General features: G+C 35.6%; 1 protein-coding gene across 45 annotated transcripts in view; it reads left to right on the forward strand.

The window, feature by feature from the left end:
- Positions 1 to 24,638, forward strand: part of CLASP2 (cytoplasmic linker associated protein 2) — a 153,414-nt gene that overhangs the window by 123,674 nt on the left and 5,102 nt on the right. For 27 of the 45 annotated variants that reach the window (XM_032459324.1, XM_032459306.1, XM_032459304.1 and 24 more), the window contains 10 exons: positions 572 to 735; positions 1,518 to 1,596; positions 5,398 to 5,541; positions 9,592 to 9,735; positions 10,828 to 10,934; positions 12,467 to 12,620; positions 15,163 to 15,391; positions 21,521 to 21,714; positions 22,211 to 22,339; positions 23,248 to 23,454. In XM_032459324.1, coding sequence (XP_032315215.1) covers positions 572 to 735; positions 1,518 to 1,596; positions 5,398 to 5,541; positions 9,592 to 9,735; positions 10,828 to 10,934; positions 12,467 to 12,620; positions 15,163 to 15,391; positions 21,521 to 21,714; positions 22,211 to 22,339; positions 23,248 to 23,454 — 1,551 coding nt within the window. Of the gene's footprint in view, positions 1 to 571; positions 736 to 1,517; positions 1,597 to 1,729; positions 1,781 to 5,397; positions 5,542 to 9,591; positions 9,736 to 10,827; positions 10,935 to 12,466; positions 12,621 to 15,162; positions 15,392 to 21,520; positions 21,715 to 22,210; positions 22,340 to 23,247; positions 23,455 to 24,638 lie in introns of all 45 variants that reach the window. The other 18 variants (XM_032459297.1, XM_032459299.1, XM_032459328.1 and 15 more) reach the window with 1 other exon arrangement.

Genomic DNA, 24,638 nt, shown 5'->3' on the forward strand with positions numbered 1-24,638 from the left:
TTAGGCACAGTTACAGTTATCCTAAGTCATTTAAAATTACTTTTGGGGCAGTTTTAATAAATGACATATCTTATGCCAAAAAAAATTTATCACTGATATTTTAAGAACTAAGATGTCTCCAATCAGCCTATTATGTTAGAATAATCTTATGCTTTAAGGTAGCTGTCAGTATAGTCATCCTCTGATTAATTCACTGCCGCTCTTCCAAAGAGCTGAGGGCTGATGAGACTACAGGTAGTTTCTTGCCCTAAATTTCAGATAAAATGGATTTCATTTTAAGCTGTGGCATCATTGACAGGCTTAGGTGTGCCAGCCATTATGGCCAAAGTTTCTTTACCAAGTGATGCTGCATGGAATAGCTAATTGTCGAACTTCAGCAGAAGTTGGATAACAGTTCAAATGTACTCTTGTATCACAGAGTCCAATGAAAAGCAAGAGAGATTGTTTTTCCGCTTGGCTGCCAATCGCTGTGCCTCTGATTCCTGTATTCCTTTCTACTTCAGTTTTGAATTGATCATAGAGGTCAATATTTCCTCCTTTTTCTCTTCCCTTCCCCATTTATCCACTGTAGGTGTTCAGCATGTTTTTGGAGACTCTGGTGGACTTCATACAAGTCCACAAAGATGATCTTCAGGATTGGTTGTTTGTACTGTTGACACAACTGCTAAAAAAAATGGGTGCTGATTTGCTTGGGTCTGTTCAGGCAAAAGTTCAGAAAGCCCTTGATGTTACCAGGTAAGATTTTCTTCATATATTTCAAGTTTACCCAATAGTAATCAAGAATATTCAGTTTTTGTGTTAAAAGTTCAGATTTCTGAGCTCTTTCAAACCATGCAGACTGCATGAGCTCCATGTGAATGCTAATGATGCCCATTCACATGGTCTGTTTAATGCTGTGTTGGTCCTTAGTTCAAACACTGCATTTCATCTATAAAAATTTTTTGACATTGGTTGAGTAATTCAAGGTGGTATTTTTGTAACTAAAATATGTTCAAAAAGTAGAGTTGAAGGTTTTATTCAATCTAATGTAAATGTAAAAGTATTTTCTAACTTTGAAAAGAATGTTTTATTATGCATTCTTTTTTCAGAAGATTTTGAACCAATGATATATTTCTACTTTCTTGTGTAGATTGTTGAAGTGACTTATTTCACATATCCATTTACTAAGTTGAGGTGAGTCTAGAATTCACATATTAGGTATGGAAACATCTCTGATAATGTTGAAGTTTTTACTGAATACATTTCTGATTAAATCTATAGCTGAGACAAAATAGACCATTATTTGCTATAGCGTCACTTTTTAACCCCCTGCAGGGTATAAACGTTCAGATTCTCCTGGGAATAGCTTGCGGTGTATACTTTACCGCATAGACTATACCACATACAGATCCTACTTCATGCATGCTTCTTGAATGACATTATGTTTTGACGTTATTAAGCATAATCTATTGTTAGGTTTGCTAAATGCTTAATTGCTGACTTAGTTTTTGTTTTATTTTGCTGTGTTCTTATTTCAGAGAATCTTTTCCAAATGATCTTCAGTTCAATATTCTAATGAGATTTACAGTTGATCAGACCCAAACACCAAGTTTGAAGGTAAAATTTGAGGTCTTTTTGAAGACTTTGTAAGGAATTGAAGTGTTTTATTTATAAAATTATGTTGATATTTATATTTCTGTTAACATGAGAAGCTCTTCAATCAGTGGATTTTGTTTTTATAAACTTTCAGACAGTCAAGCCAGCACTTCGGGACCAGCTTCACTCTTTTTGGAGCTCCAAGGTTTTTTGGTTTTGTTTTAATCTGCATTATTTCTTTTCTTAACTCTCTTTACAAACTCTGCAGTGTTTCAGATAATGTTTGTACGCATCTATATATTCAACTACTAACCTTTGGAAGCCTGTTAAGCATGCACAGATTTGATTTCAAATGTTATTCAATGCCGGACTGTCTTTTGGAGAAGCTTACTGGGGTTATACATTTAGAAGGCAATGCCAGTATGGCCATCTAACCCTAAGCTGTTGTGCAGACTTACTCTATACAGTCTTATCTAATTTTATGTTTGTAATTTCCCAATACTTTTTTTTTTAAGTTTAGGGGTTTAGATAGCTATTTGGGGCAAAATGTCAGTTTTGCCTATGTATTTAGTAAACAGAAATTTTTAAGTTTAATCTCAGTGCGATTCTCCAGTTCTCCTTAACTAAAACAGTAACTTTTTTTTCTTTTTGCAATGTGATGTTTCTGATATGTGCATAAAATTCAGGGTTAGCTTTTTCAATTGTTACTAGCACACATTTTTGAGTTAATTTTTATGAAAACTAGGTAGATTCCAATTTTTAATTAAAAATAATTATTAAATTTAACATTAAAAAATAACTTAATATAAAAGATGTGCCCCTGAATTCTTTACTAAAGATGTTTCTTAGTGAGTTTTCTTAAATGAGATTAAAAGTCAGGGAAATAACAAGCATATGTGCATTTGCAGGCCTTGAATTATTCTGCTCTTTTCTGCATGAAATATATTTCCACAAGCATTATTGCCTAGGATTGATTTTCCTTTAAGTTTCTGAATATGATTTTGCCTTAAAATCACAATTGTGTTTCTTACTGGGGTTGATTTATACTCAACATAATGTTATTTTCTCAGAGCTGTTTGTGACAAGGGTTCCATCTGTTTTAATTTTTAAAAGTAACCTGCAGAAGGAGAATAATTTACTTGATATTACTGATAAATTTTTTTGCACTTATTCTTTGTCTAAGCCGTTGTGCTAGGCATTTCTAGGAACAAAAAACTTATAATTTTTTATCATTATTATTTATAATACATGATAAACTGTGAACTTTGATAAGGTTATGATTTGGGTACTGGTGGTAGGTATTCAAGTGCTGTGGAAAACCTGTGTATGTAGTGTGCTGTGTATATAAAGATTTTTCATGGGCCAGTGGAAATGGAGATCTAAACCATTAGCTTAAGAAATAAGAGTGACAAAAATAAAAAATTAAAAAGAAAGGAAAAAAAAAGAAATAAGGGTGACAGGTGAGTTAAAGGAGAGACTAAAGTTGCTGAGAGGGGCCTGAAGAGAAAGACCGTGGGAAGCAGACAATTAAAACTAACTTCCCTGTTGGAAAAGGTTATGCTGGAGACTGGAATCAGACTGTTTCTCTAAAAGCCATATATGTATATGTGGCTTTTATACTATATATTATGCTTTATATTATATATACATATATTGTATAACATGCTGTGTACACACATGTAAAGCTGTAGGGGAAAATCACTCTTCAGCTCGTAAATTGATGTTTTAGGATAGCAAGAAGTAATACCTTATGCTGAAAATAAAAGTAAATTTCAGATGGTTGACAGGATTAAGAATTAAAAACTTAACAAGTTATAAAAAACACAAGTAACTTAAGTATGAGATCTTTAAAAATTCTTTCTTGAAAAGGTGCTGGATCTTTCAGATAAAATTTTACATCTCTCACAGTATCATGTGGCTAAATGTCAGAAAGGAAGCAATAGAATAGGGGGTTGGCAATACAGAGTGATTTTATTTGAGTAAGTAGTGTTTTAAAAAGTAAATGTAATTTTATTGACTTCTTTTTCTGGGTTTCACAAACATGCTGTAGAGTTATACACACCTTAGGAACTGTATTTTTCCTCTCTTAAGAGGAATGCATGTTTATGTTATTAAAAGTACAGACTATGTATTAACCTTATGGAATATCCTACCAAAATGTAAATTTTCAAATGATTATATGTGTATTATGGTTATTTTGCCTTATAGTATAGTAAACTATATATGGCATAGTAAACACATCTGTTCTGTGAAACCCTTTTAAGACTTTACATGCCTGTGTACATTGCCAAGACACTACACTAACTGAATCTCATACAGTGCAGATAAATCTATTCAATTATTGATGGTAGCAAATTGAAAACAAAATACATTAATGTTCATTCTTTGATTTTCTGTAGTCACCTTTCAGCTCATCACACTGATAGAAAGTGGCGTGGCTTCAGAAATCCAAAATGGCACATGCTGCTGTAATTTAGTTGCACTTGTTACTCCAGAATTAACCATGTCTCTTTCCCTCTCCCCTGTACATTTCACTTAAGATGGCTGATAGGTTAACTCCTGTTTTTTCCCAATGCATCTCTTAAAGTTATAGTTACTTCTTAAAATTCATTTATTGTGAAATGAAGAATGTAAATTGATGCTTTCTATCTTAAAAAAAAAAAAAGCTGCAAGCAGAAAGGGGAAGATGTACAAGAATCAGAACTTACTTCCTGTATATTAATTTGACATAGTACTTCCCAGAGACCTTATTTGGACTGAGTGAAAAGAATGACATCTTAAGATCAATAACAAGGGAGGAAAGAGCATAGAGAACCTGATTACTTTCACCTTTTACAGTGTTTTTTCGAAGTTGCTATTTAATCATATAATTAAACTTCCCTTTTTGTAAGTCAGCAAATCAACATTTAATATGTATTTAGCATCTGCTGTAGCCAAGGATTATACACTGTACCAGGTGCTATCTCTAGAGTACACTGGTAAAGTCTTAGAGAACCATTATTTAGAAACCCTAGAATGTAAGAAGATGTGACTTTAAAAACAGTGGTTCTGTTTTTTTCTGTGTTTTGTTTTTTTTTTTCTTTTTTTTGCCACAACACACCTGCGGAAGGTGAGATAACTTAACAGCAGCTCACATTAAGGATAAAGAAGGCTGCGTCTAAGAGAGAAGCATGTGTGCTTTGCCCCACCTCCTGCTGGTTTTGAAGCCTGCAGTCTATCACACATCTATTCATATAACTCTTTTATACAAATAAGTATTGTCTCTTCTCCACTGGTACTTGGATAAAACTTTTTTGTCGCATTTCTTTTGAGAGGTAGTTCTGGCAGTTGATGGACCTTTTAAGGAACCTGATCTCATCATGTGAGTCTTAATGTGTATTTGCCGGAAACCTGTGCTGCCCACCTTGATTACCCACTTGATTTACAACACCTTACTTCCAAAATACGTTGGTGCATTTCACCAAGAGCCATATTATACTCAGTTTACAAAGGCTGGTTCCCAGGAAAATTGAGACAAAAGTCAGTTGTAAGCTCTGAAGGCAGACTCAAGGTGAAGTGTCTAATCTTACCAAGAGAGTTTTCAGCCGTTGTTCAAACCCAGGGAATGGAACTTAAAAGTTCTGCCATATGTGAAAAAAATCTACATTATCATATACTTGTACCTCCACTAGGTAGGTGTTTATATAATTTCTCTTTTCTTGTTGATGCTTTTCCATTTTGTATTTGTCAAAAAAAAAAATCACCTAATTATTTCTAAAGTGTTCTCCTTGCCCCTCAGTGACCAGCTGATTGTCCCCTGTTGTTGTGTGTTTGCCTCTGCAGGTGAAGGTTGCTATCCTCAAATACATAGAAACTCTGGCCAAACAGATGGATCCAGGAGATTTTGTAAATTCCAGTGAAACTCGCCTGGCAGTGTCTCGGGTCATCACATGGACAACAGAACCCAAAAGTTCTGATGTTCGGAAGGTAGGTTTTAATTTAAGGTTTAGAAGATAAGTTAGAAAAGCAAGTCAGTCATTTTGGATTGCCAGTGAAAGGAGGTAATATTTTCAGGACATTACCAGTTAGCATTGAGTTATTTACCCGGTGATATGAAGACTTTTTTTTAAAAAAATCCTCTCTTTTAAATTATTTTCAATTTTATGCAATTAATATAATTTTCAAACTTAGAATCAAGAATAGCTGTCCTACATGGAACTATATTCAATATCTTATAATAACCTATAATGAAAAAGAATATGAAAACGAATATATAAATACATAACTGAATCACTGTGCTGTACACCAGAAATTAACACAACACTGTAAACTGACTATACTTCAGTTTAAAAAAAGGAAAGAAAAAAGCTGTCCTTGCCACAGTCTTCCCAACCTCTAATCTTATAACCATTCTAAATATTTCAAATCTTTTCCATTGCATTACTTCAAATGAGAGCTTGCGCTGTTTCTTGATTTATTAATTTTAGGCATTATCTATTGATCTGTTGGGAAAAAAAGCCATTATGTATCTATCTATCTTTGTAAATGAAGACTTAACTTTTCCATACTATTCCCACATCCTTTCCTATGTCTTTCCTCATAACCTTAAAAATACTTATGAATCCGTTGTTGGTAATCAATTGAAAAGCTTTAATTTTGACTGTGGAAGTATTCACTCCCATACAAAGTGGTTTATTACTGCCTCCTTACAGAAGCTTAATTTGTCCTGTAATTTGCCTTATTTTTCATTTGCCTGGTTTTTTTCCCAAAATTTTTTTAAGTATTTGTAAATATTTTCAATTCCTGCCACATGCTTATTGCTAAAATTTTCCATATGCTCAAAAACATAGATTATTTTTCTGGAGAAGTCCTTTCTAGACACTGATCTCTTCACCATCTTCCTGAGGCTTCTCTTCACTCCTAATCATTCATTTCTTGCATCCTGTGTCTGGCTTTGTTGACTCTCTTCCTTGATGAATCATTCCCTTTGATATTTGCTGTAGAAGAGTACATAAAAATATAAATTTTGTGACTTTTATTTCTAATGATGAACTCTTCACCCAACAACAGCAGAATATACATTCTCCTAAGGGCACATGAAACATTCTCCAGATAAACCATATGCTAGGTTATGAAACAAACCTCAATCGTTTTTTTATAAAAGGATTAAAAGAAATACAGGTTATGTTCTTTGGCTACAATGGAATGAAATTAGAAATCAATAACAGAAAGAAATGTGGGGAGCTCACAAATCCGTAGAAATTAGACAGTATACTGTATACATTTCTATCTGCAAGCAATTTAATATATAGAAAATCCTTCAGAATCACTGAAAAACTATTAGAACTAATAAACACATTCAGCAGGGTTGCAGTATAACAAAGTATACAAAAATCTGTTGTATCTATAAACTCTTGAAGTCAACAATCCAGAAATGAAATTAAGAAAACAATTCCATTTGTAGTAACATTGAAAAGATTAAAATAGGAATAAATTTAACAAAGGAAGTATAAAATATAAAATAATTTTGAAAGAAATTAAATAAGATTTAAATAAATGGAAAAACATCCCGTGTTCTTGGATCAGAAGACTCAGTATTGCAAAGGTGGCAGCAATCCCCAAAGTGAACTACAGATTCAGTGTAATCCCTACTACAATCCCAGCTGGCTTTGTAGAAGTTGACAAGCTGTTTCCAAAATTCATAATGAAATTCCAAGGGACCCATGATAGCCAAAACAGTCTTGGGGGAAAAGAAATAAAATAAGAAGGCTTTACACTTGTCTGATTTCAAAACCAAGTACAAAGTAATAGTAACCAAGATAGTGTGGTACTGGCATAAGAACAGACATAAAGAACAATGGAACAGAAATGAGAGTTCAGAAAAAACCTGTGTCTATGGCCAGCTGATTTTCGGCAAAGGTGCCGAGATCATTCAGTAAGGAAATTACAGTCCTTTCAACAGATTGTGCTGGGACAACTAAATAGCCACATGTAAAAAAATGAAGTTGAACCTTTACTTCACACCGTATACAAAAATTAATTGAAAATGATGAAAGACTTAAATGTAAAAGCTAAACCTATAAAACTCTTAAAAGAAAACAGGGATTAATCTTCATGACCTTGGATTTGACAATGGATTTTAACCAGGATCACAAACAACAAAAGGAAAAATAGATAAATTGAGTTTCATCAAAACTGAGAATTGGGGAATATTCCAAGGACAAGAATACTGATGTGACTATAGAAACCATTGGCATGTTTTAAGTAAGGGAATGGTATGATCTGATTTATGTTTTTAAATATTATGCTGGCTAACATGACAAAAATGGACCATTGCTGTGTTGTGTAAGGGAAAATAGGTTAGAGGGCTGATACGGAAAGGAACCTAAGTTTTCATCTATTGTAGTAGGAAATCACTGAAAAATGTCTCTAGCTGACAGATCAAGAAATAATTATATGAGCCCATGAATGCCTAAGAATCAGAAAAAGCAGGCATTACAAAAGGGAACCCTATGGAGAACTGAACAGGGGAATTGAGAATTATAAAACCTTTTCTAAAAAAGTTTGGTTTTTAAAAAATCCATAAGTGTGTGTTACTTTTATTTAAAGACTTAAAAATTATTTTTAAATAAATGTAGCTAGTAAAGTCAATGTGACATTAGAACTAACAAATGAAGGACTTCATCAAAATACACTAAAGCTATTACATCTTAAATCATGCAGTTTAAACCTGCAGAAATAGACACCTAGATCAATGGACTATAATGGAGGATCCTGAGAAACTTAGGTTTATGGAGAAGATTAGTTTGTGATAAGAGTGTCACTTCAAGTCATGAGGAAAGAATATACTCATTGCTTTGGGAACAAGTGGTCTCTGTCTCTAGAAGGAAAATAAAGCTGAATCTCATACACCAAAATAAACTTTAGATGCAATAAAGTATATGTTAACAATCATTAATTCATTTGCTCAAATTGATTTGAGATTTTTTTCAATGTTTTGGTTCCAAAAAAGACACAGGATCATAAAGTTTTGTTGCAAAGTGTAAATAGCTTTATTTAAGCACCATTAACATGTCAGAGCACAAACCCACACAATATATACTATGTTGGTGTTTTTAACAAAATGGGCTTGTGTTATAGCTGTTTTATAATTTTTTCTTCAGCAATATATATAGTCCTCTCCCAGTCTCTTCATGTTTAGAGCAACATCATCTTTGAAGGCTATGTTGTGTATTGTACCATTGCTCCAGTGTAACATGCTTTAGCCATCCCCCTCCTGTGTCTTAGATGCCATAGACAACAAACACTCAGGTTTTCAGAGTGGGATCAGAAAGGTCCAGAACACGACGTACACATTTGGATACAAGTCACGATCATGAACTATATGCACTTCTCTCTCCTCTCAGTTAAGTTTCTATGAAATCTGAATTTCAGTTTGGCTTTTATTAACTCAGTTGGTTACTTTAAAAGGAGAAAAGAGCTTTATATTTTCTTAACTGATCTGAATACCTTTGTTTTGTTCCAATTTCCACAACATTAGACTAGTTTTAGCTTTGAATTATAGATTTGTTAAGATTAGGTGCTTTGAGAGAAGACTACATATGGCTACTTAATTTAAGAAGCATATATTGAGAAAATGAAAGGTAAAGTGCTAAGTTGCTCTGGATGGGCTTTGTATAGCTTACGGATGTACTTTTTTATTTCCACCCATCTTTTTTCTTGTAATCATTTATTAGGAAAACTGAATTAGTAATGTATATTGATAGAGTAAACCTAAGAACTATATGGTTGACTTTTGCCATTGATTGTTAGGTCATATTTGTTATGCTTTTCGTATTCTATTCTTACCTTCAAAAAATAAAAGGTCAATTTTTTTTCTTTCAACAAAGAAATTTGAAAGCATATGAAAGCATCTTCTTCTTTTCCCCTGGGAAAGATGGCCTTTCACTATTGAACAGAAATATCAAGTGAAGAATGTGGTCTCCTTTGAGTAACCAAAATACATTTGTCTACTCCTTTTATGTCTTTGTTTTCTAGGCAGCGCAGTCAGTCCTGATTTCCTTATTTGAACTCAATACCCCAGAGTTTACAATGTTATTAGGAGCTTTACCAAAAACTTTTCAGGATGGTGCTACCAAGCTTCTTCATAATCACCTTCGAAACACTGGCAATGGAACCCAGGTATTTTTCAGTTGTTTTATTGGCTATTGTATAATGTGATGGTTGGTTAACAATAATTGCTTTCTTTTACATGAAGTAAACTTTGACTCTAGTGTATAATTTTTGCATCTGCATTGGGCAGTATTTCCTGAGCAGAATTAAATTTTGTCCTGGAAAGAACAGAATCGTTTATATTATAACTTGGTATACATTAGGGCAGTGGTGAATGGTGGCCAGGGTATGAGCAAGGGCAGCGAAATGTAACAGAACTTAGATGAGGCTGTCACCTTTGCAAGCCATTAGAATTAGGACATGCTCTTAGATGAACCAGTCCTTATTTGAGGGCCAGAAAAGATGATTTATTCCAGGGATAATAAATAAGGCCCAAAGAGGATAGTGTTAAGGCTGTGTTCACCTTTAATAATTAGAGGCTTGTCAGTCCATAGGTGCTTGAATTATACAGGATGTTGTTTTGGAGAAGTAAGGTCTGAGTAAATGAACATTATCATTACATGTATCTAACTAGTATATAATCATTTACATAATGTACCTGTACCTTTGGTAATGGATAAAGGAGAAAGTGGATGCACTTAAGGTCAGTGTAGGGAAGACAATCTGGGAACAATTCTCGGTACCAAGATCAATTACCTTTTTAAAAGAAGAAAGGATTGTTTCGTTGTATCTTAAGAGGTAGGCAAGTTACTAACATGACCAGATTTTACTTCTTTGGTGTCTTTGTAAAAATCGTTTGCAAATCAACCTCTCAAGAATGAATAAAATTTGAGCAATAGTAATGGTTGAAGGAAGGCAATTGGCTCAGAGACAGAAAGCTAATTTAAAATCGTTAATTTGGGATCTTATTTAATCTCTGAGAAAAAGATGCTGTACTATTTGAAAGCAAGAAATGGGTAGGGAGAGCAAAAAAGACTTAAAGAGCTAGATTTCTGAATGAGAAGAAAGTTTTCCCCCACAGAGATATAGAAATATTTAAAATATTGACCTATAAATATGGCTCTTTCATGTTGTTCCACTTCTCGATCGTATGACTTCCTGAAGAGCCGTTATGTTGAACTTCCTGTCATGTGTTAATGTTTACTTGACTCCGTCCATCAGGGTTCCATGGGGAGTCCTTTGACAAGACCAACGCCACGGTCACCAGCCAACTGGTCCAGTCCTCTTACTTCTCCTACCAATACATCACAGAGTACTTTATCTCCAAGGTAATAAAAGGATTATTTTCTGTCATGGTTTGCATTTGCAAGTTCCCATTCTTAGAAAAACAGACATTAATATAATTTCAGTTGATAGTTCTACTTGACTTGAAAGGTCTTAGATACATAGAAACTTAGCAAATTCAAAAAAATTTAAGTTTATTCTAAAACTAACCCTTTAGATGATAATAATGTACAGGATATGGAATTTTTTTTTTTATCAGTGACAAAAAAACTTACAGACACAACTTTTAGAAGTGACTGTTCATTGCATTAAATAGCATAGTTGTGTTTCTCAGATATACTGTATAAATCCATTAATTGCAAATTATGTCTTTCAGTTTTATTAGTATAAATGATGAGGTAACATTGTAATGATGGATATTTAGAGCTAATGTTTGCCAACCACTTCTAAGAATAGAAAAAAAAAATAAGCTTATAAACAAAAACAAAAAAATAAAGAAAAACTAGGGAAGGGTTAAATATAATTTGGCAGTATGTATTCTTAGGAGAAATGTGACTGTGAGATTGATCATTAATACAAAATGTAAGATGTATGAAATTTTTACACACTTGTGCAATTCAGGCTGGGCTGTATTTCAGATAAAGTTCTTAAGTCATTAAGGGACTAACATTTTTCCCTATCGTGGCCTTTTAAAAAAATTTGTCTACTAGTCCATATTTGTACTTTTCAGGTTGATTTTTGTTATTAGCCATCTATCATAACATATTTTGTTATATTCATTACAATTATAAGATGCTTCATTTTATTGCAAAAAATATTGCAAATTTATAATTTAGTCTGTTTTTTCCACATTACACATATGTGACAATTCTGATGGCTAAATTCCGGCCTCAGTTCAGTTTTAGAATCTGATTATAGAATTCACATCAATGACAGTTATGTTCACTGTTAAAAATTCTTGGCATTCTTACAGATTTGTGTAAAATACATTTATCCCCAATTTAAGCAGTACCATTATTGTGACTTAATCACAGGACTTAGTAAACTATCTGTACAGGGACATGTGATCAATACTGTAGGCTTTGCAGGCCATGCAGTCTTGATCACCTCTGCTCAACTCTGTGAACATAGCCATAGACAATAGCTAAATAAATAAGCATTGCTATGCTCCAAAACAATTTTATTTATGGACACTGAAATTTGAATTTTATATAATTTTCATGTGCTGTGAAATGTTATTGTTTTGATTTTTTTTCTTAAGTTTTTAAAAATTTTAAAAAAACTCTTAGGTATCAGGGCCATAATTTGCTGACCCCTGGTTAGAACATTTTTGAAGGTGAAAAGACAAACCAGCTGTTAAGGACTATGCATTCTAGAGGCACTGTAAGCTGCCCTTAGTGAGCAAAAAAGGGGACATGTACTTTAGCCATTTGTAGCTGTCAGGTTTTGTTCTGCTAATTATGCTTTAGAGCATATCATTTTCTAATCCTGTCTTTATAAATATCCTGTGTAATCTCCTCAGATAAGTTTGTATTTTAAAACTACAAAGAGAAATGAATTACTGTCTTTTTCATAGTGCATTTGACTATGACACAGAAAATATGAACTCTGAAGATATTTATAGCTCTCTTAGAGGTGTCACTGAAGCAATTCAGAATTTCAGCTTCCGTAGTCAAGAAGATATGAATGAGCCATTGAAGAGAGATTCTAAAAAAGATGATGGTGATTCAGTGAGTATTTGGATATTCTTACATTGCGCACTTCAGGAGTTTTTTATTTTGTATTGTTTTTTAACTTTGCTTTCTTTCATTTTCAAGTTTAGTTTTCCAGGGGTCAGTCACTCAGTATTTACTGACTATCACGTACCAGGCACTGTTGTGGGTCTTAGATTTACAAGGGAAAGTCGCTGCTCTCAAGTTCCTTATAGATTTTCAGATAGAGATGAGTACTGTGGAGTTTTAGATTAGAATGTAAAGTGAGTCTATTTTGGATTAAGTGGTCAGAGAAGATGACATTTGCACTGAGACCTAAATAAAGCCATACAAGGTCTAGGAGAGGAGAATTCCATACAAGAAGTAGCAAGTGCCAAGACACTGAGACGAGAGCGAGGTTGTATAGTTGAGAACCAGGATGAAAGCCAGTGTAGTTGGAGCATTATGAAGGTGTGGGGGACTGGAATATGGGCCAGGTCACATGGCCCTTGTAGGACAAAATAAGGTGTTTAGACTTTTTTTTATTCCTATTAAATGTAGTGGTAGTGATTTGACTCATCAGTTTATGTGATTCCCATTAAGAATGTTGTGACTGACATTTGTTCAGTTTGTTGTCTCTGCCATTATACAAAGAGCAATTGTTTTTTACTCTGCTTCTTCTTAGACTTTTCTCTGACAGCTTAGACTTTTCTCAAAACAAGCTATCCCACCATTTCCTGTGGAATCTGTGGTTTCTCAGTGTTTGCAAAATTATAGAACATTGCAGTGCTTCAGCAGATCTCTAAAGGGCTCCCTCCTCTGCTTCCTGGCTTCTTTCTTGCTATTGTTTTTCTCTCCATGCCTGTATGGCAGATGGGCCTAGTAAACTGGCTGCCAAAAACCTGCTTACCACTCATATTTGAGGTTCCCTAACTCAAAAGCTGCCTGTGATAGCAGTAACAGGTTAATAAGAGTCAGTGTTTAATTGAGGACCCCCCCCCCGCCATCCCAAGATAGCAGGGTACAGTGTCGGTAGCTCAAGTAGTGGATTCTGGCAGAAGTGAGTTTGAATCCTGATTCCTGGCATTCACTAACTAGTCAGATTACCACTTCTAAGCCTCAGTGTCTTCCTAAGGAAAATAGGGGTACTGTTGCATACCTTAAAACTTATTGTATGATAAATCATATGATTCCATCCAGCCCAGCCTTCTCTCCTGAGTTTCAGATTCATACATCCAACTTCTGATCTTTTCCCCTAAACTGTTCTCCTCTATCCCAGTTGATAGCAGTGCTAGTTGCTCAGCCAAAAACCTTGGACAGAACAGTTGTCCTTGTTTCCTCCTTTCTTTTTCTCATCCTCCCTACTTAGTCCATCAGGGAATCTGTTGGCTATCTCCAAAATATAAACCACAGTCTACACAGTAGACTTTTCCCCTTGTTACCTCCCTTATCTCATCTCCGGCTACTTTCCTCTGCTCTAGCCACATGCGTCCTTGCTATTCCCTGAACTTACTGGGCATGTTCTTGCTTCAGGGCCCCTGTCTTAGCTGTTCCCTCTGCCTTAAACATTCTTCCTCCAGATATCCCCATGGCTAGTTTCCCCACTTCCTTCCAGTCCTTGAGCAAGTGGCTTCTCAGTAAATCTTACTTTGAGCAGCCTATTTAATCTGCAGCCTCCTCCTCCCACCTTGGCACTCATGATCCCTTTAATACTGTACTGCCTCCCAGGCACTAATCATCTTCTACTGTACCACATAACTTACCCATTCATTATGTTTTTTTAATGTCTCTGACCCTGCACTAGAATGTTAAACTTCGTCAGGATAGACAGCATTCCCTCATTTGTTCACTAATATATCCCCAATGCCAAAAATGTTACCTGGCATGGAATAGGTGCACAGTAAAATTAAAGAATATTTGTAAAGCACCTCGCTAACAGCTTGGCACATAGTTGCTTGGTCAGTGGTGGTAATGGTGACACTGATGATGGTAATTGATATTTTGATAAGTGTATTAATGTGCCCAAACTCCATCAGGCATCCTTCCAAAAGCTATGCAGTCCCTTTAGGCTTTTATTTTTTTGTACGTGTGTGTTTTTTGTTTTTGTTTTTGTTTTTAAGCAAGACTTTTGAAATTTGATTTCCTTTATTGACGTACTGTCATTGTATAATTTACAACCTTAATAATGAAATCTGGGAGCTTTTAGTTCTATGTTGCTAGTAAAAGTCCTTTTGTATTTAACTGGCATAAATGGCATTTAACTGTAACTAATCACAGTGTATATATATATATATTGTTTGATCGAGCCATTGGCAGGGAAACTATAGGAATTGTTAGAGACATCATTCTTTCATGGTTCTTATTTGCCTTCATGGTTTCTTTACATCTTTTCCATGAGCTTTGGCTTTTTGAATGTAAGTTTTAACTCATCTTGTTGATTTCCATTACTCGGTTTTTTTCAGCTCTTTATTATTACCTTTTTAAAATAGCCTTTCAAGCAGTAGGAAAATATCCTTTTAGAATTTTGAAGAGATATTTGAAAGTGAATTAATTTGCTATACTTCCCCCTTCCCATTAACAGATGTGTGGCGGTCCTGGGATGTCTGACCCAAGAGCAGGAGGTGATGCTACTGACCCAAGCCAAACAGCCCTTGATAATAAAGCTTCATTGCTCCATTCGATGCCTGCTCACTCCTCTCCACGCTCTCGAGACTATAATCCGTATAACTACTCAGATAGCATCAGTCCCTTCAATAAGTCTGCTCTCAAGGAAGCCATGTTCGATGATGATGCTGACCAGTTCCCCGATGGTATGTCCTGGGTCGTCTGCTACCGTCTGTTACAGAGGTCTGCTAATCAGCAAAGCAAAATAGGGTTACGTGTTCTTTTATTGTAACTTCCTAAGTAAGGATCTTTGGGATGGGATTGTTCTCTCTCATCTTCTAGGAACTCATTTCTGATGTTTTGGTAGTTTTCTTCCCCAGAATGAGAGACAGGTTAATCATCCTAAAGTCATCCTTTAAATCAAGAAAACCTTAGTGACTTCCCAGAAACAGATGAAACCAGTTGTAGCTTATAAATTTAGTCTATGTCTAAACATAGTTCATTTAGTTATTAACTTTTATACCAGAATGACAAAACCCTTTGAAAGAATACCTGTTCTTTACAATAACCTTTTAAGTGTGAAGTCATAAATTCTTTAGTAAGATACATTCAAGGACCAAATATGGGAGAAGCTACCATTGGGATTTGGAGTTGGCTTAGGTCTGAGCTCAAACACTTATTAAGCTGCATTACCTGGGAAGTTGGTTGACCTTCCTGAATCTCACTTGTCACTAGGTTGGAGATGTTACATTACTTGCCCTTTGACCACAGTATGTGGTAAGGTTCAGATAAGATGTATGAAAACTGATTATAAAGTACAAAGCACTGTGAATGTTTTAGTTATTTTTAGTAATAAGGAATTACGTTTTTGCCTCAGCATATTACACAATCCATCAATTCTTTTTTTAGTTAAAGATTTAAATAATGTATAGTTAATATATAACTATATGTAGATAAACTTGAAAGTCTCCCCCTCATGATTCCATATGTTGGTAGTTTCTGGTTTTCCTTTATTCCCTCAGAGTTACTGTCATTGAACATATTTCTGCATAAACTTATGCACATGTACAGGTAATTCTAAGAGATTTCTAGAGGTAGAATTGCTCAGTTGAGGTATATGTAAGTTTAAATTTTGAGAGTTAATACCCAATTACCAACTGAAAACACTTGGTTAGTTTAAGTTGTACTGATTTCCTCACCAGCACAGAGTGTTTAGATGTTTTATTTTTTGTCACTGTGATGGATATAAAATAGGTCATTCCTAATGAGCATTTCCTTAATTGTTAGAAAGATTGAGAAATTAGATATCAGGAATATTTTTTAATCTTTGTAATTTTGATGAGTAGAAAAAATCTTCACTTCTGTATTTCTTTGATTACCAGTTGATGAATCATATTTTTACCAACATGTCATGTTAAAAGACTTAATGTATCTCAGATATCACAAAGGCAAAATTGTGACCAAACTATCTAAAATAATAGTTGTCTTAATACATAAGAATCTATAAAATTGCCACAGTTGCGCGCTTTGGTATGTTTTAACCTGTCATAAATAGTTGACTCCCTTGCTGAGGTCTGGTCACCATAGCAGCGTAACAGAAGCGCATGAATGAATTGGACCCTCATGAAAGTGTCTTGGGAACCATCTGTGTAGCGACAGCCCCACAGTTGACTGAGAAATCGAGACCTAACTTTAGCAGCTTTAATTGTTTTTAAATTATTTTTGCACAGAGGTCACACAACTGGCATCTCTTGCCTCAGCTACAGTACATATATACACATATATATATGTATGTATGTATACATAGTTTTTTTTAAGTATTGTTTCAAAATACTCAGAACCTTAAAAGTTGGGAGTATAGGAGAAAGAACTTTTCTTTTCTTGAAATATCTGAGAGTGAGTTGCCGAACTGATGCTCCATCACCTCAAATACTTTAGAATGTACTTTCTGTAAACTGAGACATTCTCCTGCATAACCACAACATATTCATCAAAATCAGGGGATTCTCTTTGGTACATTAAGAACCACCTGTCTGTAGTGTTCTGTCTGTTATCTTGATGATATCTTATAGCAGAGGATTCGGATCAGAATGTCATGGATTTAATTACCATGTCTCCCTCCCTCCCTGTTCAGTCTTTTCTTGGCTCTCATGACCATGGCATTTTTGGAGATTAAAGACCAGTTATTTTGTAGTATTTCCCTCAATGTAGGTTTGTCTGATGTTTTCTTATGATTGGACTTAGACTGTACTCTTGGCATCAGTATCACAGAAGTGAGAGTGCATCTAAGCTAACACATGATTGCACTTTGCCCCATGGTTGGTGATGTTAACGTTGATCCCTTGATTTTGGTGATGCTAACCAGGCTTCTCCACTGTGAAGTTACTCTTTTTGTAATTAATAAGTGTTTTGTGGAGAGGTAGTTTAAAACTAAATATCCCAGTCCTCGTTAAACTTAAATTTTATTCATTTTAAAAATATTTATTTACATATTTATAACTGTATGGTCTTATAGTTTCCTATTGTATTCAATGGGTATAATTTTAACTATCATTATTTATAATATGCTCAAATTGTCCTTAATTTGACCACCACCCATTCAAACTGGCTTTTGTGTCCTTTTGACATGTCTGCATCCTTACATTCTGACACAACAAAATCTTGTACTGTCCTTCCTTCAATCCTGGAATCAGCCATTTCTCCAAGGATCAATCCTTAGTTTCTTTTAATAGAAAATGGTCTTTAAAGACTAAAGCCCAGGCACAAGGGATACTCACTGCTGGTAGGGTGTCACTACTCCACAGACCTCTGAGTGGCCAGAGCTAGGAAATGTGTATGTGTGTATGCTGATTTATATCTATTTCTGTGTCTGTCCAAAGCTGTGTGTTTGCACCAGTAACTCCAATTCCAGTCTAGTGCCGTGAGGTTAATTTTAGTTTCTCCCTTATTGATAACTCCCCTTTTCTGACAGTGAGAAACCTGGCTTCCGTTATCTTTAATATATTTACTTATTTGATCAATCCTCCTTATGCAACCAGTTCTCCATCTCTGCCACCACCTCCTCCCTCCCAGAGTGCAGTCGTCACCCTGCTGGGCTCTACCATTCCATGTGGACACGCTCAGCCTCCTTGGCCTCTGACACCCACTGCCCTTCTTCATGGGCTCTGACAGATCACACCTGGTTGCCATCACACGTGGACACCCTTCTTACCCTGGCTGAGCTCTGAAACCCCATCTTTCCCACACTCAGTGTGTGGAAACCCTCCTTATTCTACCCAGGAACCTATCCCCATGGTCATTTGTAATTTTGATGAATGGAAAAATACTTCATTTTATGAGGAAAAGTTGTGTTTTTACCAACTTCTCATGTTAAGAGACTTAATATATCACAAATATCACAAAGCCAAAATTATGGCAACTTAGCAAAATCACCCCCCCCCCTTATGATCTAGTTCTCTTCTCCTTTACTAAGAATCATGTATTTTCCATTTGTTAAATGAAGATGTCTTTGGAAATTATATAGCTGAAACCTAAACTGGGTAGAATATTTTTGAACTTGTGAACATTTTTTTCTTTGCAGCTTAATATCTGATTGACTTCCAAAACATAAGGCAGCCCTTTTATGTTGAGTAAACACTCTTTGAAAATGGATAAGCCCTTGGTTAAACCAAAATAGTAGCTGTTCCTAGCTTCATATAGCAGTTGTTTTCATTTGCTGTCTATATTCCATTTTAAAGTTGAGATGGGGAAGACCTTGCATCTCTCTTACTCAGGCGTTTCTGTATATACTATAGACAGATACACACATATTTGACAAATTTATCAAAATTAACAAGTCAAAAAAGCCTACACTAATGGCCACTTCTGATTACGATCTTTGTAAAGTTTACCAGGGACTGTATTGTTCCAGGATACTTACTACCTCTAGTGACCATGACACTGTTATTCAAGGGAGACTCAGATTTCAGGCCCAGGTGCTCACAGTGACCCTAGGGGTGGGTGCTGTTTTCCCATTTTACTGATGAGAAAGCCCAGCCTCCACAGTAAGAGCACGCCCCCATCACACACAGGCTGAGGGGCAGAGGCTTGGCGGGCCCCCAGAGCCTGTGTGCCTTGCGCAGGACTGCAGTGCCTCCCTGTGTTAGAAGAGGCGGAAGAGAATACTTTGTCTTAACTAATTCAGCACCTTAGGTTTTAATCGTTTGTATGATATAAACAGTTCCATTTTTCAACAAATCATGTGTGTGCTTTCTTTGGCAGAAATGACTTTCCTGTCAGTCATCTCTCCAGACCATTATATGACAAGTCATTTCTGATTATCTTCTAGAGTAATTACAAAGCCTGTACTCGTGGAGAAGAGAACTGAGTTCCTTTGAAGAACATTTTCTTGTGACTTCCCTTTATTTAGCTGGAATAACATCAACTCTTACGACAGTGATTCTCTGTCATTTCACACCTGTGAAAATGTGATACTATAACTTTGCAGGAGTGATTTTTACGGGGTTTATAGAGATGCATTTATTCAGCTGCAGTAGTTCTTGTTAAACCAGCAATATTGATCTCATGTTGGTGTATACAGATGAAGTTATAAGACAATTTTTATTCTCCAAGTTAAGATTGTATCTTTGAACTCAAATTTCTTATCTTTCGTGATTCTGCTCTGCATTTTGCAGATGTTCTTCTTGGTCTTCCAGCCCTAATTTGGTTCCCCTTAGTGATCATTTTTCCCAGATTACCTGAAGTTTAGTTCAGTAATCAACATTTTGTGCTCTGTGAAAGAGTGTTTGGGAACCAGAGGTTCTCAGTGCTCTTATTACAGTTCCATGAAAGTTGTTCTAACAAACTTCCTTTTTAATAGTCAGTGAATGTCATCATTACACTTTGGTTCAGTTTCCCTTCCGTCATCTGTTAGTTTTATTCCAGTGGAAGTCATCTGTTCTAATAGTTCAGCTTGATTCCCTTTCCTCAGGTTTCTGAATCGTCTTAAGTGAAATAGAATTTTTCTTTCCCTACTTGTAGTTGTGGGTTCCCTGAGACATACAGTGTTAGGCCATTGGTATCTCTAGGTCAGAGGCTGACCAGCTGGCAGGATGAGGCACAGTAGCTTCTGTTTTTATGGACCAATAGTGAAATATCTGGCAAACTGCAACCTCAAGGTTTGTTTTTGGGAAGAGTACTCTTTCCTCCTGAGCCTTTCCTTTTGTAGGCAACAACCCTCCCCAAAAGGCCAGCCTGCCCATGCCAAGTAGATGCACAGAGAGTACAGCCCCACGGTGTCAGCTGTCTTTCCTGGAGACTTGGGAGGAGGAGTGACCCCAGGTGTGCCTTCTAGGCTCAGGCATCCTATTCTGGGATTATTTCATTTCAGAGAAGGAGTCAGGAAAAATAATTTATGGCACAAGCCCAGGCAAATGCTTGCCCAAGTCCCTCAAAGCCTGAATTTATCATTTAAAAAAATGTAGGACAACTCTGTTATTTTGTAGTGCTCTAATGTGAACTTTTGGATTTAACTGTCTTTCTTTTAAAAATGATTTAAAGCATTATCTGATGACTTGTAAAATAAACAATATGTCCTTTAACATTCATAAAATTCATGAGTTCATAATTATACATTTAAAAAGAAAGCAAAAAGAAATGAAAACTCCTTGATAGCCACTGGGCCCAACTCTTGACTCTGAAATTTAAAGGGAAATATTTTAAGTGTATTCTGCCTTTTCTATCAAACTGTATTTCAGGGTAATTAAAACAGCTCTAGTTGATAAAGTCACTCTCTGCAGAAGAATTTCAACCCATTTTTAACTCCTAATAATTGATTCAGAATATCAGTGGGTAAAATCATTAGTGAAAAGATTGACAGGGAATTTTCCAGTGGCGGGATCAAGTTGTCACCAGGTGGATCCAGTGACCATTGTTGGTGTCACTAAAAACAAAGTGCCCAGACACGGGGTGACTCCTGGCTTGACAACGTAAAAGTGTGTAAGGACAAAGGGAGACACTGGGATTTGCTACAAATACTTCAGGAAAAAAAGCTGGAGGCACGGGGGACAAAGATGATGTAAGAATGGTAAAATCTTAATAATCATTAAATCTGGATGATGGGTGTATGAAGGTTCATTATACAATTATCTCTTGTGAATTTTTATTATAAATGGTTTTGAACTAGTATTGATGTTTTGGGAATAACAAATTGAAAAGAATGTTACTTAGTCATTTTTCTTTGTTTTTGTTTTTAACAACCAACTCTCTGTTTCATAATGTTATATAAAGTTGGCATCCCCGTACTTGTGAAAATTAACTTACAAAGTTACAGAACTAACATCATGTCCTTTTGACAGATCTTTCCCTAGACCATTCTGACCTGGTTGCAGAGTTGTTGAAGGAGTTGTCTAACCATAATGAACGCGTAGAAGAAAGAAAAATTGCCCTCTATGAACTGATGAAACTGACACAGGAAGAATCTTTCAGTGTTTGGGATGAACACTTCAAAACAATATTACTTTTATTGCTTGAAACCCTTGGGGATAAAGAGGTAAATTGCTGACTGTGTAAACAATAGCCTGTTTTTTTTGCCTTGGATTGCCTCTCATTGCCTGCTAATCAAGCACTACACACACTTAGAAATTGGGGAAATGAGTCTTTTCTGCTGCTGCTTTCTGCACAAAATTTTTACTATAAAGTACTACTCAACCAAGTACCTTGATGATTTTAAACAACTGACAACAGGAAAAATGAAAGATTGCTGACGGAATTTTTATAGGAGAGTACTTTTTTTGCATATTTGAATTAGTTGTTCAGAAGTAAAATGTCCTTGTTGATAGTCAGAATGTAGCTGGTTCTTGATTTCTTTAAGAAGTATAAGTTTTCAACTAGAGATGTGAAAACTTAATTATGTAATATATCACGTACTTCTTGCAGTTGTCTGCAATTCCCCTAACCAATATTAAGACCCTTAAGTTACAGAATGTTAAATGTAAAAGATTGTCTACAACCCAAAATATTAAAAACATTCAAATATTTCTTCTTAGCCTACAATCAGGGCTCTGGCATTAAAGGTATTAAGAGAAATCCTAAGGCATCAACCAGCAAGATTTAAAAACTATGCAGAACTGACGGTCATGAAAACACTGGAAGCACACAAAGATCCTCATAAGGAGGTAAGTTACCTGATGGCTAAATTATTGTAATATTTGTAGTTTAGTTATCCACCCTCTGACCCAGAAAAGGCCTGTAGCGTATTAACTGACTGTTACAAAAGATAAAATTGACATTTTTAAGTTATTACAGCTGAAATTAGGCCTGGGTTTCCTGACTTCCAGTGTATTTCCTACTGTATCTTCCCAAGCACCTCTCACAGATTGAGAGCTTAAGTGAGACGCTAACAAAGTAGCAGCAAACACGTTAACTTTTACATGTTTTCAAGACCATCTTTAGCAATTACAGATTCCAATAAGAATATAGGCAACTGTTTCTTCTCTTCACTGCAAAACCCGTGCCCTACTACCCCTCCGCTCCAAGCCCAATACAGAGGGGAAAAAAAATCATCGTAAACAGCAGGGGAAATGGCCTGTTAACTTGATAACATAGTGATGAGATGATCTTTGTTTTATTTTGTAATACTGTCACAAAGGGGGATCAAGCATTCCTGGAGCTGAGGATGCCCTGTGATGAGCAGGGTCTCCACACGGCTGATGCAGAGGACTCCGCTCAGTTTACAGTCTGGGGAAACAGAGCCTCCACTCCCCTGCGGAACTAGATCACAGCATGATCTAGAAATTGCTTAAATCATTAAATCACTAAATCAAGCCAACATTAAGAGAACACAGAAGGAAGAATGTTGTAATAAAGCCCTGTGTGTCCATCTTCTAGCTTCAACAGTTACTGACGTTTTACCAATTCAGTTTTATCTGGACCCCCACTTTTTATATTTGTTTACTGTAGTGTTTTCAGAGCAAATCCCAGACATCATGTCCTATTATGTATCTCATAAAGTTTGCACCTCCAGGACACGGTATCACATTTTATGGAGTTACTTCCTAGCTAAATGTTGACCTCTCTGTTTCAGGTGGTGAGGTCTGCTGAGGAAGCTGCATCAGTGTTGGCCACTTCCATCAGTCCAGAGCAGTGCATCAAAGTGCTTTGTCCCATTATCCAAACTGCAGATTACCCAATTAATCTGGCTGCAATCAAAATGCAAACAAAAGTGATAGAGAGAGTGTCCAAGGAAACCCTTAACCTTCTTTTGCCAGAGATTATGCCAGGCCTGATACAGGTAAGCAGCAAAGCTTAGAGGAATAAGCTAAGTATGATGCATTTGGTCTCCAGTTATTTCAGGCACTTTCCAGACAACACTAGTGGCATGACCAAGCCTTCCTGCTGTCTCCGGTGTTCAGAGCAAAGACTTTCCATAACGAGCTCTGCAGTGGGGCGGTGGGGTAGGAGGTAGAATACAGATAACGTAAAACTTACCATCTGGCCATTTTAACTGCGATTCAGTGGTACTAAGTACATTCACAGTGTTGTACAACCATCACCACTGTCCATCTCCAGAACTTTTTCTTCATCCCAAAGAGAAACTCTGTATCCATCAATTAATAACTCCCCATTTCCCCACCCCCAGACCCTGGTAACCTCTGATCTACTTTCTAGGTTCCTTATGTAAGTGAAACCATACAGTATTTGTCCTTTTGTGCCTGGCTTATTTCACTTGGCATAATGTCTTTAAGGGTTTATCCATGTTGTAGAATGTATTAGAATGTCATTCCTTTTATGGCTGAATAATATTCCATTTATTCCATTATTCATTTTTATTTATTCTAATATTCCATTATACATTTTGTTTGCCCATTTATCTGTTGATGAATATGTGGTTGTTTCCTTTTTTGTTTTTTTAGTAACAAATATTGCAATGAACTTCCTTGTAATGTCTTCTTATATTTGTCTATTTAGAAGTAGAATTCTTAGGTATTGCCAGATTTCTCTCCAACATGCTAATACTAATTTACCGTCATTGACTAGACATAATGTGGTTTCTTTCTATGCACACAAACCCCAAAATATAAACACTTCAACAAAAATGGTATCATATTTTGTTAAATGCTTTGCTTAACTTAATCATAGGTTATGAACTTTTTCCATCCAGTAAATAATATTCTGTAATGCAATTTTAATGGCTAATACTACGTAGCGTATATATTGAGACTCCACTTGAAGAGAATTAATCATTCATTTCTTTGTGCATCTACAGTATTATCTTTGTGACTCTGTTCTAAGCCTAATACTACTAACTTATGAGGTCCTTGAAGATAAGATCCAATCTCTTTCTTCTTTATCTATGCTTTGGTTGTTTAGAACAGAATATACATAATATGTGTGTTATACATACAGTGGGTACTGAATAAATGTTTGCTGAATAAATAACTTAGAGTAATGGTAGGGATGAGACATATAATCAGC

The sequence above is a fragment of the Camelus ferus genome, chromosome 17 (assembly GCF_009834535.1).
Source record: "Camelus ferus isolate YT-003-E chromosome 17, BCGSAC_Cfer_1.0, whole genome shotgun sequence".
NCBI classification, from domain to species: Eukaryota; Metazoa; Chordata; class Mammalia; order Artiodactyla; family Camelidae; genus Camelus; species Camelus ferus.